At 37.2% G+C, this 18,932-nt stretch overlaps 3 protein-coding genes across 4 annotated transcripts; all 3 read right to left on the bottom strand.

The window, feature by feature from the left end:
* Window positions 1-433: 433 nt before the first annotated feature.
* On the bottom strand, window positions 434-3,017 carry LOC140796956 (LIM domain-containing protein WLIM1-like). The gene is made up of 5 exons (XM_073150183.1): window positions 2,455-3,017; window positions 1,707-1,803; window positions 1,583-1,626; window positions 1,319-1,408; window positions 434-842 (listed from the first exon to the last, which is right to left on the bottom strand). Exons 1-5 carry the CDS (start codon window positions 2,596-2,598, stop codon window positions 609-611), a joined length of 609 nt encoding a protein of 202 aa, XP_073006284.1. The 5' UTR covers window positions 2,599-3,017; the 3' UTR covers window positions 434-608.
* A 362-nt stretch (window positions 3,018-3,379) lies between these two features.
* LOC140801361 (succinate dehydrogenase subunit 7, mitochondrial-like) lies at window positions 3,380-8,646 on the bottom strand. The gene is made up of 4 exons (XM_073156440.1): window positions 8,510-8,646; window positions 8,312-8,386; window positions 7,353-7,455; window positions 3,380-3,662 (listed from the first exon to the last, which is right to left on the bottom strand). Exons 1-4 carry the CDS (start codon window positions 8,564-8,566, stop codon window positions 3,619-3,621), a joined length of 279 nt encoding a protein of 92 aa, XP_073012541.1. The 5' UTR covers window positions 8,567-8,646; the 3' UTR covers window positions 3,380-3,618.
* A 966-nt stretch (window positions 8,647-9,612) lies between these two features.
* LOC140780589 (mitogen-activated protein kinase kinase kinase NPK1-like) lies at window positions 9,613-16,435 on the bottom strand. 2 transcript variants are annotated; one of them, XM_073126246.1, is made up of 18 exons: window positions 16,027-16,435; window positions 15,869-15,910; window positions 15,680-15,745; window positions 15,469-15,579; window positions 15,303-15,383; window positions 15,132-15,209; window positions 14,606-14,688; window positions 12,959-13,040; window positions 12,753-12,853; window positions 11,801-11,840; window positions 11,578-11,637; window positions 11,450-11,499; window positions 11,193-11,355; window positions 10,866-11,087; window positions 10,367-10,704; window positions 10,144-10,211; window positions 9,988-10,063; window positions 9,613-9,783 (listed from the first exon to the last, which is right to left on the bottom strand). In XM_073126246.1, exons 1-18 carry the CDS (start codon window positions 16,390-16,392, stop codon window positions 9,765-9,767), a joined length of 2,046 nt encoding a protein of 681 aa, XP_072982347.1. In that variant the 5' UTR covers window positions 16,393-16,435; the 3' UTR covers window positions 9,613-9,764. The 2 variants fall into 2 exon arrangements, with proteins under 2 accessions (XP_072982347.1, XP_072982338.1); XM_073126237.1 differs by lacking the exon at window positions 9,613-9,783 and having other exon boundaries at window positions 9,823-10,063.
* Window positions 16,436-18,932: the final 2,497 nt, after the last annotated feature.

The following is an 18,932-nucleotide window of genomic DNA, read 5'->3' as shown; positions in this document are numbered from 1 at the left end:
TCACAAATAAATATAATAAATAATTTTATATAATTTCTAATGTATTCTTCAAAATATAATAACCTACGTGGAAATCATTTGAGCTCTTTAAAAAAATATCATGTTAGTGAAATCTAACTAACCCCAATTAAACTAAATTTAGAATAGAAAAAGACTTCTTTTTGCAATAAAACTAAACTAGTTCTGCCCCATATCATAATACAAGAATCTAACCTTTAAGAAAAAAATGGTGATATTTTAGAAGTTCCAGTGGCAATTATGTATACATAACGAAACAAAGTAATGAGATTAAGAGTTGGGTCTTTTTATAAATCGCTGTATTTAGTGTCTATCACCTTTGGTGAGATACATTTGTTGGGATGAAGTTGGCTTGACCTATTAATCCATCATAAACAAATAGAAGGCAAGGTAAAATTAGCATCACAATGCACAATTTATCTTCTCAATTTGACACCAAAGATCTTATTGCACAAAGAAGCCACATCCAATTTATTCAATATCTCACCAGTCAAAGAATACAAACTGTTATAACTACCATATTCAGGCCATGCCAAAGAATTCCTCACAAGCACTTATCCTAGAGCTAAAAGGGCTACTAAAGAGAACACTCAGGCACTCTCAGAATTACTACTATCTGGCAATGGCTTCTCGACGGCCAACTTCATCTCTTCGTCTTTGTCTCCAAATTGGCTGAAATTGCCTTTGATCATGAACAGTTGATAGTGGTGATGCTTGCAGTAAAGCTTGCCCTCGTGTGCGACGTAGTTAGAAGGGCTGATCACGCAACCTCCATGATTGCACTTGAAGCACAGCTTGTGGTATGAGTTTCCATCAACAGCTACCTGGAAATACAATAGGAACAAATTTTGTTTGTAATCCAATGATTCAGCTGAAATATTAACAGAAAACACCATTTCAGACAAGCTTATATATATATATATATATATATATATATATATTACTACACATAACTAACCGATATCTAGTCCAATCCAAGATACTTTGATAAAACATGCAAATTGATGGAAGTTTCTCACTATCAATATGCATACAGCCAACTGAATGTACTAACCAAATATCAGTTGCATGTTGACTATTTCTCTAAGAACCAGCTTGTGAATGCTCAGAAAAGATGAAAGAATGAGGATATGAATAAGTACATCAAACTTGAATTATGCTACTATCAGAAGAAACCCGGATTTTAGACTGGCATAAGACTGATAAAGAATAAACGATTGATAATTTGATCGGATAAGTGAAAGTTCAGCTTAAATGGAATATGAGAGCAGCTAAACATCACAGAAAATATGGAGCTCACTTTTTCGATTGGATAGACGGTCTTCTTACACACCACACACTTGTCCTGTGTCCCGACAAATATACTAGAAACTCGACTGTTACCTCGCCCCTGTTCAAGATACACATGGCATAACGATAAAAGGTATAAAAGAACAGATTACCGATACATGCTAAAGAATCCTAAAAACACAAAAGCAATATATAAGGATGAATTATAAATGTATTCAACGGCACTTTAGGGATCTGCTGCTTAAAAAAAGTATGATAGTCTATGGAAGAGTACCTCATTTCCGATAGCTAGGTCTTCTCTAGCAGATTTTGGAACACCTAGATTGCAAAATCATTATTCGACGTGTGAGCATCAAACAGCAATGGCAGATGAAATATGAAGTATCTTATCTATGTACCTTCAAAACTTTTCTCCAAGCTACCAGTCATCTTGAAGAGTTGGTCATAATGAGGCTTGCAGAAGAGAGCACCATCAATGGAGCTATAATTGCTTAGCTGCACCATCAAACATAAAATTGAGTTAATCCTTAAAGTAATATAACAAGTTGCCAGCTAAGGTTTGCTTAACAACTTTGTCTAGTCAATTACCAAGGTAAATTAGCAGTCCTAAGCTAGTAGCGAATGAAATGTAATGCAGCCTTCTCACAGGTTCATCTACATTAATGTATAAAACGGCAACTTTTCATATAACACCATAAAGTTTGGACTATGTAATAAGATACGTTGCAAACAAAGAACTACTCTTGAAAAAAATAATATATATTACAGCTACATGAAACATAATTATCCTGCTTCAATGATCCTTAAGTTTTGCGATGTTTGATGTACTTTAGCAGAAGGTATATGCTATCATAATGGCCAACATAACAATTCAAACTGCTCATCTTTTCCCTTCATGGTATCCTTCTATAACAATAAAAACCATCAAACAGTTATTTGACACATGGGTTTCCTGAAGCCATGAAGTAAACGATAAGCCACAGAGACAGAGGCGAGTTTACCAGAATCACAATTGAGGACGAGCTTTGGAAATTGACCGACAGCAAAGTACAACGATTAACAACTGATGATGGGCTTCGAGCAGAATGAATACAAACCGAAAGAAACCCAAGGGACGCATGAAAACGAAGGGAAGAAAGAACTCGCCTTGAGGGTTCCTTTACAGTGGCGGCAGCGGAAGCAAGCCTTGTGGTAGACCTTGTTGTCGGCGGTGAGCTGATCCACCAAGTACACCGTCTTCTCGCACGCCTTACACTTCTGGGTCGTCCCCCCGAACGCCGCCGACGCCATCTCAGTCCTATATATACCTCCAAGAAAACGAAAGCAAGAACAAAGAGCAGAGACGAGGGAAAGAGAGAAAGTACTGGAAGCGCGAGAGGAAGTTGGTAGCGGGGGCTTGAAATATTTATAGAGAAAGGGGAGGTGTTTAAATTTGTTCGTTTTAGTTATCTCTCGCCGTGTATCTTTTTCTTTCTTACACTTCGATCCCTACTGTAGTACTGTCACAAGAAAAAAAGAGAGGATAGATAAGATAATATGCAAATAGTTAGCAGTGCAATATAATTGACCCCTTCCTTTGTCGAGCTTTCCGCCACCCAGGTCCTAAGTTGGTACTTCGAGTGTGCGCGTTTGCTCGCCGAAAGGGCAAAGGACGGCATGGGTGGCGAGCAAAGGCAAAAAGAAAGAATCGAGCTTTGTGGACAGTGACCGGAGAAGAGAATCTTGGAACGTGCTCTTGAAGGGAGAAATGAAATGGTATTCTAAGTGGGATTTGTTGAGTCGGCTGCATTTATTAGTTGCATTTTCTTAGTCCTACTGGGCCAGCCTCAAAATTCACATCGCAATTTTCTTTTGGGAAGATACAATAGGCTGTTAAAAAGCGATTAAAATGGCTTATGATCTCTATTTACTATCTAGTTTCTGGGTTTCCACTATCCATTTGCCTGAGATTTTGAGGAGATGCAATTCTACTAGCTTTGTAACCTGGGAGTCAATATTCAGAATTAAACAACTAAAAAGACGAAGCTTAAAATAACGAATAGAATTGAAGCAAATGAAATATCAAAACAAATTTGCAATAATTCCCAGATGAAGTGCTACTTCTTGTTTATTTCTCTTCAAGTACTACTTTGATATCAGAAAGAGGAAAGACTTGATCCCAAATAACATCTCAGTACCAATAATTTGTTGTACATATGAGAGTGTTGAACAAATCCAAGAAAATGCTGAGAATAAAGTACACAGCGCTCAGAAGAAGGAAAAAAAACGTCTCTTTATTTGGCACAAACTGGTTGCTAGCATTCTGCCTCATTAATCTTTCATTGTTGCTACTGCAAAGAGCTCGTAACTGCATGCTGGAAAATTAAACAAGAGAAAAAGGAACTTATTACATTTTCATGAAGCTACGGTAACAAAAACAACAAAACATCTTTAAGTAATCAGCACTATTATATTAGCTTGTAAGGAATTTGTTAAAAGATTATTGAACTTCACATATAAAGGAAATATCCAAATAGGAACCTTGTGTGTGCAGAACATTTTGCTGTAACATAAAGCACTAGTTTGACAGAGAATCTTGTGAACATTGCTGATAAACTTCATGTAAGAAATATGACCGCCTTACTTCTTTAAAACTCCAGCATCCTATGAAATTCTAATGCTTAACTCCACGACATACACTGAAATTTGTTAGTGCCTACAATGGAGTTTAAAGAAAGGTCACAACATAGCGTGCCAATTGCTATCATACCAGTAACATTATTTTGGTTCTAATTTCAGTTTAAGTTTTTCTTCACCTATATTTTCATTTTACAATTGGTCATTTAATGCAAGATTGTTGATTAAGAGACACACATGGACCCTAATGTACAAACTCATCGATCAAAGGGGATTTGAAGTTTTGAACCAATGGCACCATGGTGCAAGGGACAAAGCTTAAGGCCTCATTTATTTTGAACTCGTTTATTTTAGAAATAGGTATTCATTTTTGTTATTTCCAAAATGAGATCTTCATTTCAAAAATAATTATTCTTATATTCACTTGTATGCTAGAATAAGAATATAATAATTATCTTTAATGTGATATAAAGTGAAAAAAATATATAAGAAAATGATGTCTTATTTTTTATAACTACCATAAAAACGCTTTTATTTACTATAAAGTAGATTGATGAGATAAATATCAAGGATAAATGAATAATTGAGTTAGTGTAATATAAAATATAATTTTAATAAATAATATCTGTATTTTAAAACTAGAATTATTATGATGTATAGTTGTTATTTTAGAAAGGAGTTGCATTTCAAAATAAGAAAAAAAATTATTCCTCAAATAAAAAAAGGGCTAGAGATGATTATCGGGCGGGCCAAGCCAACCATGCAGTGCTAGGCCGAGCCCGGCACTGTTGCAGAGGAGGCATTCTGTTTGCCAGCCAACCCACAAGTAGGTTGGGACAAGCCAGGCTAGAACAATCTAGCCCATTACTGCCCATCGGCTTGTAAGAGCTTAACGGAATTTTCATAATATTTTTAGCTAATTTAAGATTTTTTTTACTGTTAGGCTTTTTTTTTAAAAATAATTCCCTTGGCCTAATTTTTAGAAAAAAAATCTGTTAAAAGAATATTTAAAAAGTATTATACATCTCTCATGTACTCATATTGCTGTTGGAATACACTATAGTCTGCTAGGCCTAGTATGACTATTGGGCCTAGCTGTAAGCTATTTAAAATATTGTACCATAAGGCTTACAGGTGGGCTTCCTGACCGAGCTTCAAACTAGGCATTCGAGTCGAGCAGCCATGCGGGCAAAGGCTGGCCCATGCGGCATATTGGCAATTCAGGCTCAGGTTGAACCCGGCATGGGCGGGTTGGGCTACATGATCACTTCTTATGAGGGCTTTAGAAATAAAATTAATTCTAGAATAGGTATTCATCTTTATTATTTTCAAAATAAGGTCTTTATTCTAGGTATAATTATTTTTCTATTCACTTGTATTTTGAAATAAGGATGTAATAATTACTTTTGATATGATATAAATTGAATTAAAAGATAGAAAAAATATGTTTTATCTTTTATGAAATTACCACAAATATCCTTTGATTTGATATAAAGTAGGTTGATGTGAAAGATATCAACGGTAAATTAGTAATTGGGTTAATGTGTGATATAAGATATAATTTTGATGAATAGTATTTGTTTTTTAGAATAAGATTCTTATGATGTTTAGTTGTTATTCTGGAATAAAGAGCTATATTCCAGAATAAAAAAAAATATTCTTATAATGAACGAGGGCTAAATGTACTAGCAAGTAACCCCTCTAGAACATAAACAAACTTAAAGAAGATTTATTGAATTTTTAAATAATGCTATTGCTTGCTATAATTCAGTTGAAACTTCCAAATTGATTGCAACAATAATCTGAACCATGGATGGCTGTGCCGACCGGCACGGTGTGTGCCGGCGATGTACCAGCACATGGCACGAGAGGTACCGCACGGCGCCCCTCCTAATAGTTCCGCCGCTCGCCGTCGAGCTACCCGTTGCCGATCACCGTCGCCGTCACCGTCACCGTCGCCAGAGCACGTCGGGTGCCCTAGCCCGAGGGAGAGATGAGATCGAGATCGAGAGGATCCGGATCCGCAACTTAAGTTTTAACCAATAACCTTATCTCTCTCTCTCTCTCTCGATCTCATCTCTCCCTCGGGCTAGGGCACCCGACACGCTCAAGCGACGGCAGGTGAGCGGCGAGCGGCGGTCGGCGACGACGAAGGTGAGTATCTCGTTTTTTTTTTCTTCTCCTCTTACGGCACGGCCAACAAGTGCCGGGTGGCCGGTACGGTCCATGCTTGTGGCACGGCCATCGTTGATCTGAACGGTAATAAAAGCATATGAAAATATTGTATATATGTGCAGGTATATATAGTGAGAGATATCTCAAGTCGGCAGAAGTTTCCAGAAGAAATGCGCAAGGAACTCTTTTTTCCAGTCTTAAAGAACAGATCTATATAGAGCAAGTTGATACAAATTATATTTTCAGGATTTGTCATTTCTTAAACTCTAGTAATCATCCTTCACTTCTACACCAATAAAAGATCTGCAAGAAGCTTCTTACATGAGAAAATATTAGAAAAGAAAAATCCCTAAAGCATATCTACATCTCAAGTAAAGCAACTCCTTCAGTGATACATAAAGCAATAACATGGATTGCGTCCATGACAAAATAGGGGTGCCAAAGAAAATAGTTTCCTTTAATGATGGCCCACGTGTAAGTGCTCATCATGCGAGCTTGTGATCATGAGATTATATCACAATAATCATAAGTTCATGTCCCTGTAAGGGTTGACTCTACATTATGTGCTTTGTTGTGTTGTCCAAGGTTATACTTTATTGAAGAGATGGCAAACTTAGTTGCAAGCTTTGGCTGGCAGTTAAATTAGCCAAACTCCCATGTTGCAACTAAATTAAAGGATGATGTCTTAGATATGTGTTTCCAATAGATCTTGGCACTTTATGTTGCATACCTTGTTATTTAATGAGAAGCACCTTAATTAGATGATGATGTCCAATAAATCTAGTATGGAGTCCTTATTTTCCTATCATCTAGTATGTTAAATTGTTAATCTATCCAATCACTAAAGATTTGATTGATGCCAATATTAAAAAAGTTCAACTCAATGTTAAATTAGTACTAGAAGCTTTCTGATGACATAAAGCCCTGCACATAATATTTATCAGGCATATCAGTTTTCTGCTAGAATAAGTTTCACTTGAGATGAAACAATAACATGTAGAACTTAATGAAAACTAAAGCCGAAACTGATTGGTTAAGACCAAAACTATCAAGATTTTGGTTTTGACATTTATTTTAGACCACAATAGACTAAAATCATTCTATTTTGGCCTAAAATATTTATTTTTTCTAGGGGGTCAAAACCGAAACCGCAACTTCAAACCATGAGAATAACCATTAAGTATTTCATAAAGGAAAGTATATGATTGATGTAATGAAATAGAATTTTAATCATTCCATGATTGTCATCGTACCAGCAAGGACAAGAACTGTAAGGGCATTCCCAATTTTTGACGCCCGCTTCACACTATTCTTGCAAGATTTAAACCTCTTTAGTGCAGGATCCTCTTCCAGGAGCTGTGATGTAGGCATTACAAGAAATGAGAAGAATATTTGGAAAGTTGATCTCTTGCAAGTCTAAGAAACTGTAATCAGGGCCTTAGGACAGTCAACTATCAAGAATGGAAATATGCATATAAACAAAATAAAAGATTTTCATGATAACAATGATATTGAGATTTAAATCAGTCTAAGGTATCTTAAGCAAAACTGCAAGTACTAGTCAAACTGAGTAGTTGCACGGTACACTTCCTTGATATTTTGTATTGACGGGAGTGTATAACTAGAATGATAGCACCAGGCAGAATTTCTAGTATATCAAACCAGGGACATTAGAATGAGCCTCCAAACAAGAGTACAGCTTTAGCAAAATCAACCACAAGTTGGTCGTTCAGTAGATAGTTTGCTAACTTGGTGAAAAATAAAACGAAGAGAATAATAAAGACATTTGACTAGACATTGCATTTTTTTTTAAAGCAGCCACCTAAAAATGCTGGACTTCGAAGAAACTGCAAGCAAATGTAAGATCACAAATAGAGATAGAAATCTAAATAGAATAACAAGAGCAAACTTACACTAAGATGACCTCAAACATGTTAACTAGAGATGAGCCAAAGCAATATAACAACATCAAGCCAACATTAAATATTCCAACGTATATGAAACATGTTCTTTAATGGATTCCAAGTATTATAAAGCAAAATCAAGTCACATCGTTCTATCGATTTAGTTAACAAGAAAGCTATTCTCTTTCCTGATCTACGAATCTCGGAGATCCAGAAGACCAAAGCCCTAACTTTCCAGCAGAGTTTATAGACAGCGACGACTCGAAAGAAAACAGAGAAAGCAAGCAACAAGAGCAAGTAGCGCTCACCGCCTTCTCGCGATCTCCGAGGTCGACGTGGTAACCGCGACGGGGGATGTGAGATACCCGTGGCTCCGCCGCCATCTGCGAGTACGGAGGAAAGAAAGGTCACCCAAATCGGAGATCGATAGGAACAGGGAAAAAAGATAAAGGAGAAGGAACAGTTTGGAGCTACAAAGAGAGTAACGGAGATAGGGATTGATTGACCTGAGAGCGAGGGCGTAGGGTGGAGAAGAGCGTGGTTTTTTGGAGCGAAGCGGCCATCTCGGCGAAATGAGATTCTGAGAACTGGACCCAAACGACGAAGGTGCAAAAGATTTATTATATTACAACGAGGGATTTTATCATTTGTTAGTATATAAAAATAAGTGCATATATTTTATGCAATCGGTACACATCATCTTATAACAGATAATTTATATATTCAAATACGATGTATAATAAAAAATCATTATATATCAAAAACTTAAATATAATTAAATTATAAAAGCCCTGTTACAATTACATGGGTCCAAATTAGCAAAGAAGGTTTTATGCAGAGAGTTGCACCAAGAATTAAGAATTGGAGTTCTATTAATATCACAATAAGCATGACTCCGATTGGGTGACAGAAGAGGGTTACTCTTAGATTAACTAATTCATGACAACAACTGCATTTAGCTTATCATTATTTATTTGTCCAAGTTCACACAAAAATAAAACATTTTTATGCTTGAATTAAGGGGGGGAGGGATGGATTAGAATATAAATAGAGATACCAGATCCTAAAAGGATCAAATAGCAACTGTTCTATCCCTAACCAAGTTAAGTTGAAGAGTTCACAGTGAGCCTCCAACCATTGCTCAAGTTCAGCAGGGCTGTGAGAAAATAAAAGAGAAATAAATTAGGAAATTTTGCGAATAAAATGCATGGGAAAAGCTTTATCAAGAAGAGCGAAAGAAAGATGATCTCTGAGAAGCAACCCCATGCCCTGGATAGGAACAAGTTCAGTGAGTGAAGTGAAGATAAAACAAAGTGAGCAAGCTAGAGCTTGGCAGGTTTGCAAACTGACCAACAGTGCAGAAGTGATGAAGGCATTATAAGAAGTTAAAATGTCATACTTACTGTCTTTGTTGTCATACTACTACAATGTATAGATTGCAGATGAAAGTATTTATCAAGAAATCAATGCTGATAGCTTAATCTCTTGTCATTAGTTTATCTCTAGTTAATAGTTAATATCTACCCTTTATTAATTATTACCATACATATGGTCTACACCATTCAAATAATTTCAGAACCAAAATAAGCAAACAAACTGTCCTCTGGAATGATAGAAAACCCAATATTATACAACACTGAATTGTTTCCACAAAGAAAACATTTGGACGGTAATAGCCTCGAACATTGCTTTAAAAAAGCAAACATTATATTCTTCTCAGCAGTACAGTGAAGACCAGCCAGCCCGTGACTGCAGCTCCACTTAGCATTGCTCATGATTCCTGCGTTTGAAACAGAAACAAATTTCTCTAGTATAGCTTCCAGCTTTCAGCTCATCAAATGATAGAGACAGTAGGAGCCACAATCCAACACGGGACAAATTGAATCATACAAATGCCGTATGTCAATTTAGGACAAGATGAAGCGGGCTTTAGCTGTTAAGAAAAGGCCAACATGTCTGTGTTCACTTGGAAGGAGATGTGTACCGTAGACGATCTCTCTTTCGATTTGTACCGTTGTCCTTGGGAGAAGATGTTTTGCCAAGACCAGCTTGGCGCATCTCTGTTAGCATATTCAACAATTAATTAAAACAGGCATCATAAAATACATGCTATTTTTTTTTATCATTCAATAATTGTTACCTCTTTCCCTCTCAAGCTCTCGATACAGCTCCTCTTTCCACTTCCTCTGCCTTTCAGAAAAGCTTACACTGCTTTGGCAAATGTTTTTTTTTTTTTTAAATCAGCTACAGACTATAAAATACCAATGAAGAAAATCTAGAAATAGACAAAACAAACAAACCTTGGACAGGTTGTGCAATAGCTAACTAATCTGAATATAAAGTCTTGTACGAGAATAACTAACCTTGGACAGATTGTTTCTTGTTGTGCATCTTGAAGAATAGGTCCCAACTCATTAACTTGAGGAGAAGCTATTTCTCTTAAAATTCTATTATTCTCCACACCACAGCTTGAAACACGTCTGCTGCAGTTCCCAGGGCTAACATTAGTCACAGTCTCAGCAAGTGGTGTGGATGTCCCGCTTACTACCTTATTTGGGGACAACTTGACCTTAGGTGGCAATTCAGATTTATTTGTGGCATTTTCCTTGTAAATACTGTTGACACCTTGAGAATTGGTCGCATTCAAGGTGTTGTAGAACTCCTCATATAAAGGGGTCTGTAGCTTCTTCAGATCAAGGGCCTGCGATGCAAGAAAATTGTTTTCATTAGTTGGCACTTCAGTTCGACAAGCACATAATATATTATCTGCATTAACTACTAATTCAGCTGTGTCGTACTCTTGTACTATTTGCATCAAGAGTACTAGTATAAATTAATTGGAAAAGATACATGAAACAGCACCTTCTCATCAAGAAATGCCCTGATTTTTGTCTCAGTGACTTCATCATCTTCACACATTGTTTCACAAGGGAAGGTGAAATCATTTTCCCCTTTCTGCACACTGTCTGTAGCACCATTAACTACTAATTCACCAAAGTCCTGTGAGCTGATAGTTCTTTGTTCTGGACTTATATTGAATTTGCATGACCAGTCATCAAAAGGTTCTGACATTGGATTAAAGCTCTGGAAAAAATAAATAAGAATATGATAATCATTATTAACTTCAAAGGGCAGAATATTGTTGTCAGCCATTTCACACAGCAGAAAGGCATCGAGACAAGATCTTACTGATCCAACCATTGGAAAATCATCCCTGTCAGTAAACTGGCACATGTCATTACTGGTACTTGTTTCCCAGATCGGTTTGGCTCTGAAGACCTTATCAGAATTTATAGTTGAGCAGCTGTTGAAAGTGTCACCATTATCAAAGCCCGTACAAGTATTTGAAGCCCTAGTTATATAAGACAAACTGTAAGACAAGAGGCTTTTGAAATCACCAATGAATCACAAATGATTTGATAAATCATTATATCAACACTTCTTACGAGTTACTCGTCTGCATTTTAGATGTTGAGAGATCAGGCTTTAAGGGGTCCTGTCATCAGACCAGTATTAGGTATAGTAAAGTGAAAGAGTTAATTAAATAAAATTAACTTGCGATTGGTACTCTAACCTTGAGCACGACATGATTCAATGGATGTGCATCCTTAAGTTCTCCGGTAACAAATGGATGCTGCATAAAAATAAAAAATTAAGGAAATGACACACATCATGAACCTAACAGCATATCCCAAGATGACAGCAGGATAATGCAGATAATGAATTCAAATGACTTTTGCATGCCATTCTTTAATCTACTACTTTAATGCAATGAACATGCTTCATAAGAATATTACCCGAAGCAAATCAGAAGCAGTTGGCCTCAAGTTAGGTTCCCTGCAACAATAAATAGCATGTTACTGCTCAGGATTCTAGGGAGGCATACAAGAGAAAGTACAGTCACTAAAGCAGCATGCTGACCAACTCTGGTTATATATTTCTAGGTAATTATGCTAAAAATAATTTTCCTTACTGGGCTGGACATGACATGGAAGGAAATAGTAATAGAAAAAAGATAAGCCGCCTGCAACTAATGTTATCAGATAAATGCCTCTTCTCGATAATTTATGATAATAATATTTATGAGCAGAAAAGATGCTTACTATCCGACAGACAGATGTTGTAGAGACAAAATCTTAAAAACTAGCTTACAATTTCTATACATGAAATGATGAGAAGAGATTATTTTTTAATCCTATTAGGTATGCAACTAATACTATTAGTAGACAGCAATACAATGATTTCTGAACATCTTTTGATTGGTGTAGGTTTCCACAATGGTTGTGTATAAGCATCTTAACCTTGTAATGAGTAGTGACAACCAATGAATTCCATTTGATTTTACAATGATCATTTGTAAAATCTACATTATAATTTGCTTGTATTACCAATATTATGCTCATATACACATAGACACATTGTGTATATATAGATTATTATTATTTACTAAACTCTGGTAGCAGATACATATAAAAGCACATAAGAAAAATGCTTGCTTCAAAAACTTCTCTCAAAAGAAAATTACGAAGTAAACCATCTACGTTTGCATGCATATCCACCAGAATGCTAGTAATTTAGTTCTTGGATGTATGATTATTCAATAAGAGAAGATTATCAAATGCAACACAAGTATTTGAGTGTAAACAATTCTATACAAAACCTAGCACTTATTGTAAAAGTGTGGGTACAACTAGACAAGTATAGTTTTAGCATAAACCCATCAAGAACAAATTAGAATTATGTGCATACTCCTGTAAGCATTTCAAAAGAAAATCCTTGGCCTCCAATGAGAGATGCTCTGGAATTGGTGGATGAGACTTCGTTGTTCCAACATGAAATAGAGCAGCAACCTGAACAAATAGGCGGGCTAGTGAGAGAACAATAGTTTAACAAATGTATTTCGTGGAAATATTTTAGTATTTCACAATCTCATGTTGAAACTGAACAAGTTTTACCTCTTGGTATTGCTGGCTCCAGGGAGGCTTACCAGTAGCCATCTCAATAACAGTACAGCCAACACTCCAAATGTCAGCAGAGCTGAGAGGGCAGCATATAATCAATAACAACATAAGTAAAAGAAACTGTGGAATCAAGTCATCAACATGTTGTGAAACATTTTCTTTCTCACTATAATGCAATCTGACATTTTCAACAGTGATAAATTTCAACGGGCTAACCAAAGCCAAAGAAAAAATATCAATAGAATAAATAAAAGAGCATGGATATTATTGTTTGGATGTCCAATTAATTTCCTTTAGTACAAAAATCCATGATTGTAATTATATTATTGTAATTTCACCAGCAGCTTAATCTCTTCATCTGCGCAGAACTTAATTCTCACTAACTTCTGCTACATACGAAAAAACTATACCAAGAAGAGAAATCAATGAAGATAAGCAGGAATCAGCTGAGAGTGTCTCATTCATAAACAAAATTCTAAAAGGGCACAAAGTTCACTAGAATAAGATATGAGTTAAATGCAAGACGATGTTTGTCTTCGCAAAGCACAGAGTTGACTAGATAAAGATATGAGATGAATGCAAGATGACATTTATCCTGGCAAAAAATATTATATCTCATCTTAAAGATGTGCCATGACATGATGATCAGCAGAGATGAGATCACTTTCAATGGTCCCAAACAAATTTCTTCGGAATTGTCCGCTCAGCTATCTAGCTTGGATCTGACATAAAAACAGTACAATGTGTAGGATAATTATGAGTATCTACTTACACAATGCCTTAAAGTGTGCTTCAGAGCCTATTTAGTCCCCAACTGTTCAAATAATGTTCCAAGTATAAATAGAAGTGCTAATAAACAACAGAAAATATGCAGCACCTAATGAGAATTTGGGCATACAACAAAAAGTTGCGATAAGAATCATTTATGTGCTTGAGAAAATATTAACTGCTTCAGGGCTATCCAGTTGAACGTCTAGCAGTAATATAGGCCTCCCATCCTATCAACTAATTATAAAATTAATAAGTCTATTTTGATTTTTAACCATGACCCAGAAGTCAATGCGGAAATAGTTCAAACAGCTTTGTTATTTTTATTTTTCTATTTATCCAATTATTATCGAACTAAAGGATGTACCAGTGATGGTACTACTGCTAATTAACCTTCTCTTTCAAGTTTCAACCAATTTTGCACTTCCAATAAGCTGCAAGTTGAATGGTCCCCAACACTCAGGTCTACAATGACTAGATATATTTCCACATGATATTAGAGTCATCCAGGAAAAAGATAATACAAAGCACGTAAAATTAAGTGTATAATGTTGGTGCATGTGAATAGACAATTCCTTTAGAACAACTCAGTAATGCAATATAATATGGAAGCCTCTGAATTTTTAAACAATAAAAGCAATGGCTTATTATTTTAGGTTCTGCCTCGGACTCAAAAGATAACTCAGATTCTGTGGATTTTCCTTTTTCCTTAATTCTCTTTGTCTAGATTGAACAAAATAAGGTCTCAAAAGCTTATTATTTAAACTATAAAAGACATCAGATTGGCAGAAAGAAATGCTAAGATAAATATCAAGGTCCAAAAGAAACAAAGGTATCCGCACAAATTAAGACAAAAGAATTTTCAACGCTTACAAGCTATGCCCACTTTGAACAATTACTTCAGGAGCCATCCAATATGGAGTTCCTTTCATGGACTTTGCAGCTGTCATAGTTGCCTAACAAAATATACCAGCTAAGTTAGCGATACTGGAAGAAATTGAAAACATGAAACACATTAACCATAAAGACATGAATTTTCTTTTGTTTCATTTAAACTTGACAGACAAAAGGTATATGCAACTGCTGTTTGTTTCTGTGAGCCCAAGATGTTTTGTATTTGAACATACAATGCCATAAAAAACATAGGTTACAAGAAAATCTGCTACTATGCTGAAATTAACAGCATAAGCTTGTTAAAAATATGACTTGGAAATGACCATATAAAATCATAAACAGCACATTATGTGGCTTACTCCAACTACTCAGAAAGTCGAAATCATGATTGAGTTAAGAATGTAAAAAAATTCTTCCAAGTGGAGATTTATATGTGCATATGTATAAATGAACTTCTATTGTCAATCCAAAGTAAGCAATCGACACAACCTGTAAGTCTACTTACCAGCTTCGCAACTTGCTTAGATGCTCCAAAATCTGCTAGCTTAATGCACCCTTTGTTATCGACAAGTATGTTTGCCCCCTGAAATTCATAGCAGCATAAAGATTTTTTCTTCATCATTAAGAAAATAAAAGACATAAAAACTAAATAAATTATTAAGATGAATAATTGTGCCTTTATATCCCTGTGTATAATCCCATTGCGATGTAGATACTCCAGCCCTTGCAACAGCTGCTTTGTATACATTCTTATAACCTGTTTAAAGGAATGGTTAGCGACTCATATCTACAATTTGCACCATTATATTAGCAGTTTGAGAAAAGAAAAGAGGGTCTCTTACAGCCTCAGGGAAGGATCCAAACTTTCCAAGCAATGATGAAATAGATCCACCTGGTACAAACTCTAACAGGATATTGAGTGTATCTTCCTCCCTTGCAGTTCCCAAGTATCTCTGTTCAATACCAAGAAAATAAAAATGTCAATCAGAATTATCCAAGGTAGGAGATCCATTGAATCATCAAAAAAAGAGCAATGTTTCTTTCTCCACTCACAACAATGTTACGATGAGAAAGGTTCTTGAGAAGCTTCACTTCTTCTTCGAGCTCCCTTACATGAGCCTGACACCATAATATTTCAAAGGAAAAAAAAATCATAGAATCAAACGAAACCCATAACTTTGGAAGAAAATATACAGCTTGTGCAGATTCTAGAAACATAATAAAATCAATAAGGATACTAACTTGCGCTTTCTCTTTGGAAGCATTACTCGTCCCGATCAAAACCTACAAGAAAGCACCAACCTTCAGATTCAGCAATCCAAAATCCAAACAGAAAAAAGAAAAAGCTAACCCTAGCCCTAAACCTAGATACAGGAAAGCCTTCAGATCAGAAGTAATACCTGCTTCACGGCGAGTAACTCGCCGGAGTCAAGATTCATACCCATATAAACATGACCAAAAGCGCCACAACCGATGAGTTCGCCCTTCCTCCAACGGATCGGAGGGGCGTCGTCTTCTTCCTTGACATCGGCGATCGCGAGCCTCCGAGGCGGAGACGGGCTCTTGGGGAGAAACCCTAACCCAAGGCCCAGTCCAGCCCTCGATTTCCTGATGCACGATCCGATTCTTTCCGCGATCCGACCAACCCCCGCACCGACACTGGATGGCTCCTCCGCGCTAGGATTTGGTCGGAAGACGAGGGATCGGCGCACGGATCCGAAGAGGTCTTGCATCGCGCTACCTACGAAGCCTTCTTCCTTCTTCATCGCTCGAGTGGAGTTCTTCGCCGTCCTCAGGGGATTTGGTTGGATCGATTAGAAATTAGAAATATATTCCCTCTCTGGTTCTTGATTTCAAAAACTTTCGCCCTGAAGTTCCGGAAACACCCTTATGGACCGTTGGAGAGATCTTTCTAATCAAGTGCGCCAGCCCCCCTTAATCCTGATTCCTATCCAATTGTAGCCCAAAGTGAGAAAAATACAAACAACACCCTATATTTGACTATATTACAAATTAATACTTATCCTTTTATTATTTAAGAAATAAAAGCCGCTATTCACTAAAAAAAGATTAAGTCACACCTAGCTTACCCGTAAGTTTTACCTTAGGCTGTGTTTACTTGTGAAATAACGGTTAGTCATAATTATTCTTAATTTTAATACTAGAAGAAGAGAGAGCTAATACTACTATAAGCTATTCTGATATTTAGTTCAATACTAGTACAAGGAGTAATAATTATATATATTTAAAAATTTATAACGTTTTAAATTAAACGATAAAAATATCTTTGAGCCGACGGGAGATAATATTTTAAAATTTTTCTTGTAGTATGCGGATATATAACTAATATGACTAATAACTATGTGTTATTATCTCAAAAGGTAAAATAATAATATTGAGTTATTAATAAATAGTTTTTAAATCAGTGGACACATGTGGTAAAAAAAATAAAATATCTTATAATAATAATAATTCAGGGAGTTTAGGTAAAATTATCTCTAATAAAAATGAAGGGCTTTATTTGTAATATAGTCTTTTTTTATTAATATTTATAATATAGTCAGAATATGTGGCATTGTTTATAAATCACTGTTGGGAGATTGGAATATATTTTCAACAAAAAAAACTTGAAAATATATATTTTATTTTTTCCAAGTACCCAATGAATTTAGTAAGATAGTGATATGTTTCTCGCAGGACAATTTGGTCCCTTCATACAGAATAATGCGATGCTTATAAGCATTTCTACAAACTATTTACACATACATCTTAATTGAAGTGTTTTCTTATTTATACGTACACCTGGATAGGAATTACATTGTCATGCAGGCACTTGCAACTACGACAAATCCATAGTAAAAGGAGTCTCCATCAGTTGTTCTTCCAAGGAATCGTTTGGCTTTCCGAGGAGTTTATTTGTATCTCAAAATGAAGCAAGTATTTCAACCTTCTTGCAATAAATATTTCATTCACTGTGTAGGATTTGAGTTTGTATAAGTGCCCTATGGTGTTTGGGTTGTGTAATAGCAATATTAAACAACTTTTCTTCAACTATATCTCTAAACTTCTAGCCTTTGCTTCTATGTTAGACATTGGAGAGATGGAGAACATTGATCATGACTATTTCAAAGAGAATTAATTTTTTTTTTTTGAGTGCAAAGAGCTGAGGTCAGCCATTTATTAAATTTTGCCGCCACATGTCAGTGTCGGCAGTTAAAAGCTTACATAGTTCCGGTGGAGCGTTGCTTAGACGCTCCACTTGGCAATAACCCGATGCCACACTGGCCCTCGCTGCTGCCCAGTCAGCGACCGAGTTGGCTTCTCTCCCCACATGGGATAACCGGACCTCACCAACGCCATTGGCGAGCTCCGCACATTCGCGCGCCAGGTTACGGACGCGCCATGGCCCGAGCTCCGGCTGCTGCAAGCATCTGATGGCCTCGGTGCAGTCCGACTCTATCTCGAGTCGAGAGCCTCTTCTCGCCATCTTCAACGCCGCCTAATGGCCCCAGTTCCGTTTGGAGCGCCGAGGTACCGGCACGGCTCCCATCCCGCCCGAAGAAACTCTCCGTCGGCATTTCGAAATATGGCCGCCGCTTCCGCCTTGGGGCGCGCCCGCTCGGTGCTGCTCCGTCAGTGTTGGCTTTGCTCCAGCCCGGCTCCGGCGGTTCCCAGGGCTTCCTTATCTTCCTTGGCTTCGGGTTCTTCTTTTTGTTTACGCACCGGTACTCCTCCGCCATTTCGACCGCGGCCCGGACCATGGCTAGTTCCGGTGACCACTTTCCTCTAAACACAACTCCGTTTCTGCTCTTCCACAGTGACCACAGCGTGCATGCTATTAAACCTTTTGCCCGTCCATCCTCCTCCGCGCTTGCGTTCCACGCTTTGGTGATCCATTCTTGATCGATTTCCACAGTCTCCAGCCTCTTTCTGGTGCCTAGGGTTTTCCATACCTCATTGCTGTATCTGCACGAGAACAGGAGGTGCTCACTTGTCTCACTGAACAGACCGCACATGGCACAAGGATCCTCGGGGCCAACGTGCAAGTAGTAGAGGTACGCTCGCGTTGGGAGCCTACCCCACAGGAGCTTCCAGCAGAATACTCTGATCCTCGGAGCCACCTGCAGTCGCCAGAGGTTACTCCACCCTGCCCAAAGTTGGTCGCTCTGAGGAAGCAGGGACTGGTATATCGCCTTAACCGAAGGCGTCCCCCTTGGGTGCGGCCACCAGATCCATCTGTCCTCACTGGTGGCGGCACCCATGGGGAAGGTTGCGATCTCGAAGGCCAGCTCCATTCCTGCCTCTC

The sequence above is a fragment of the Typha latifolia genome, chromosome 1 (genome assembly GCF_019914945.1).
Source record: "Typha latifolia isolate L0001 chromosome 1, TyphaL0001v2, whole genome shotgun sequence".
NCBI lineage: Eukaryota > Viridiplantae > Streptophyta > Magnoliopsida > Poales > Typhaceae > Typha > Typha latifolia.
This window is presented reverse-complemented; position numbering and strand designations above follow the sequence as displayed.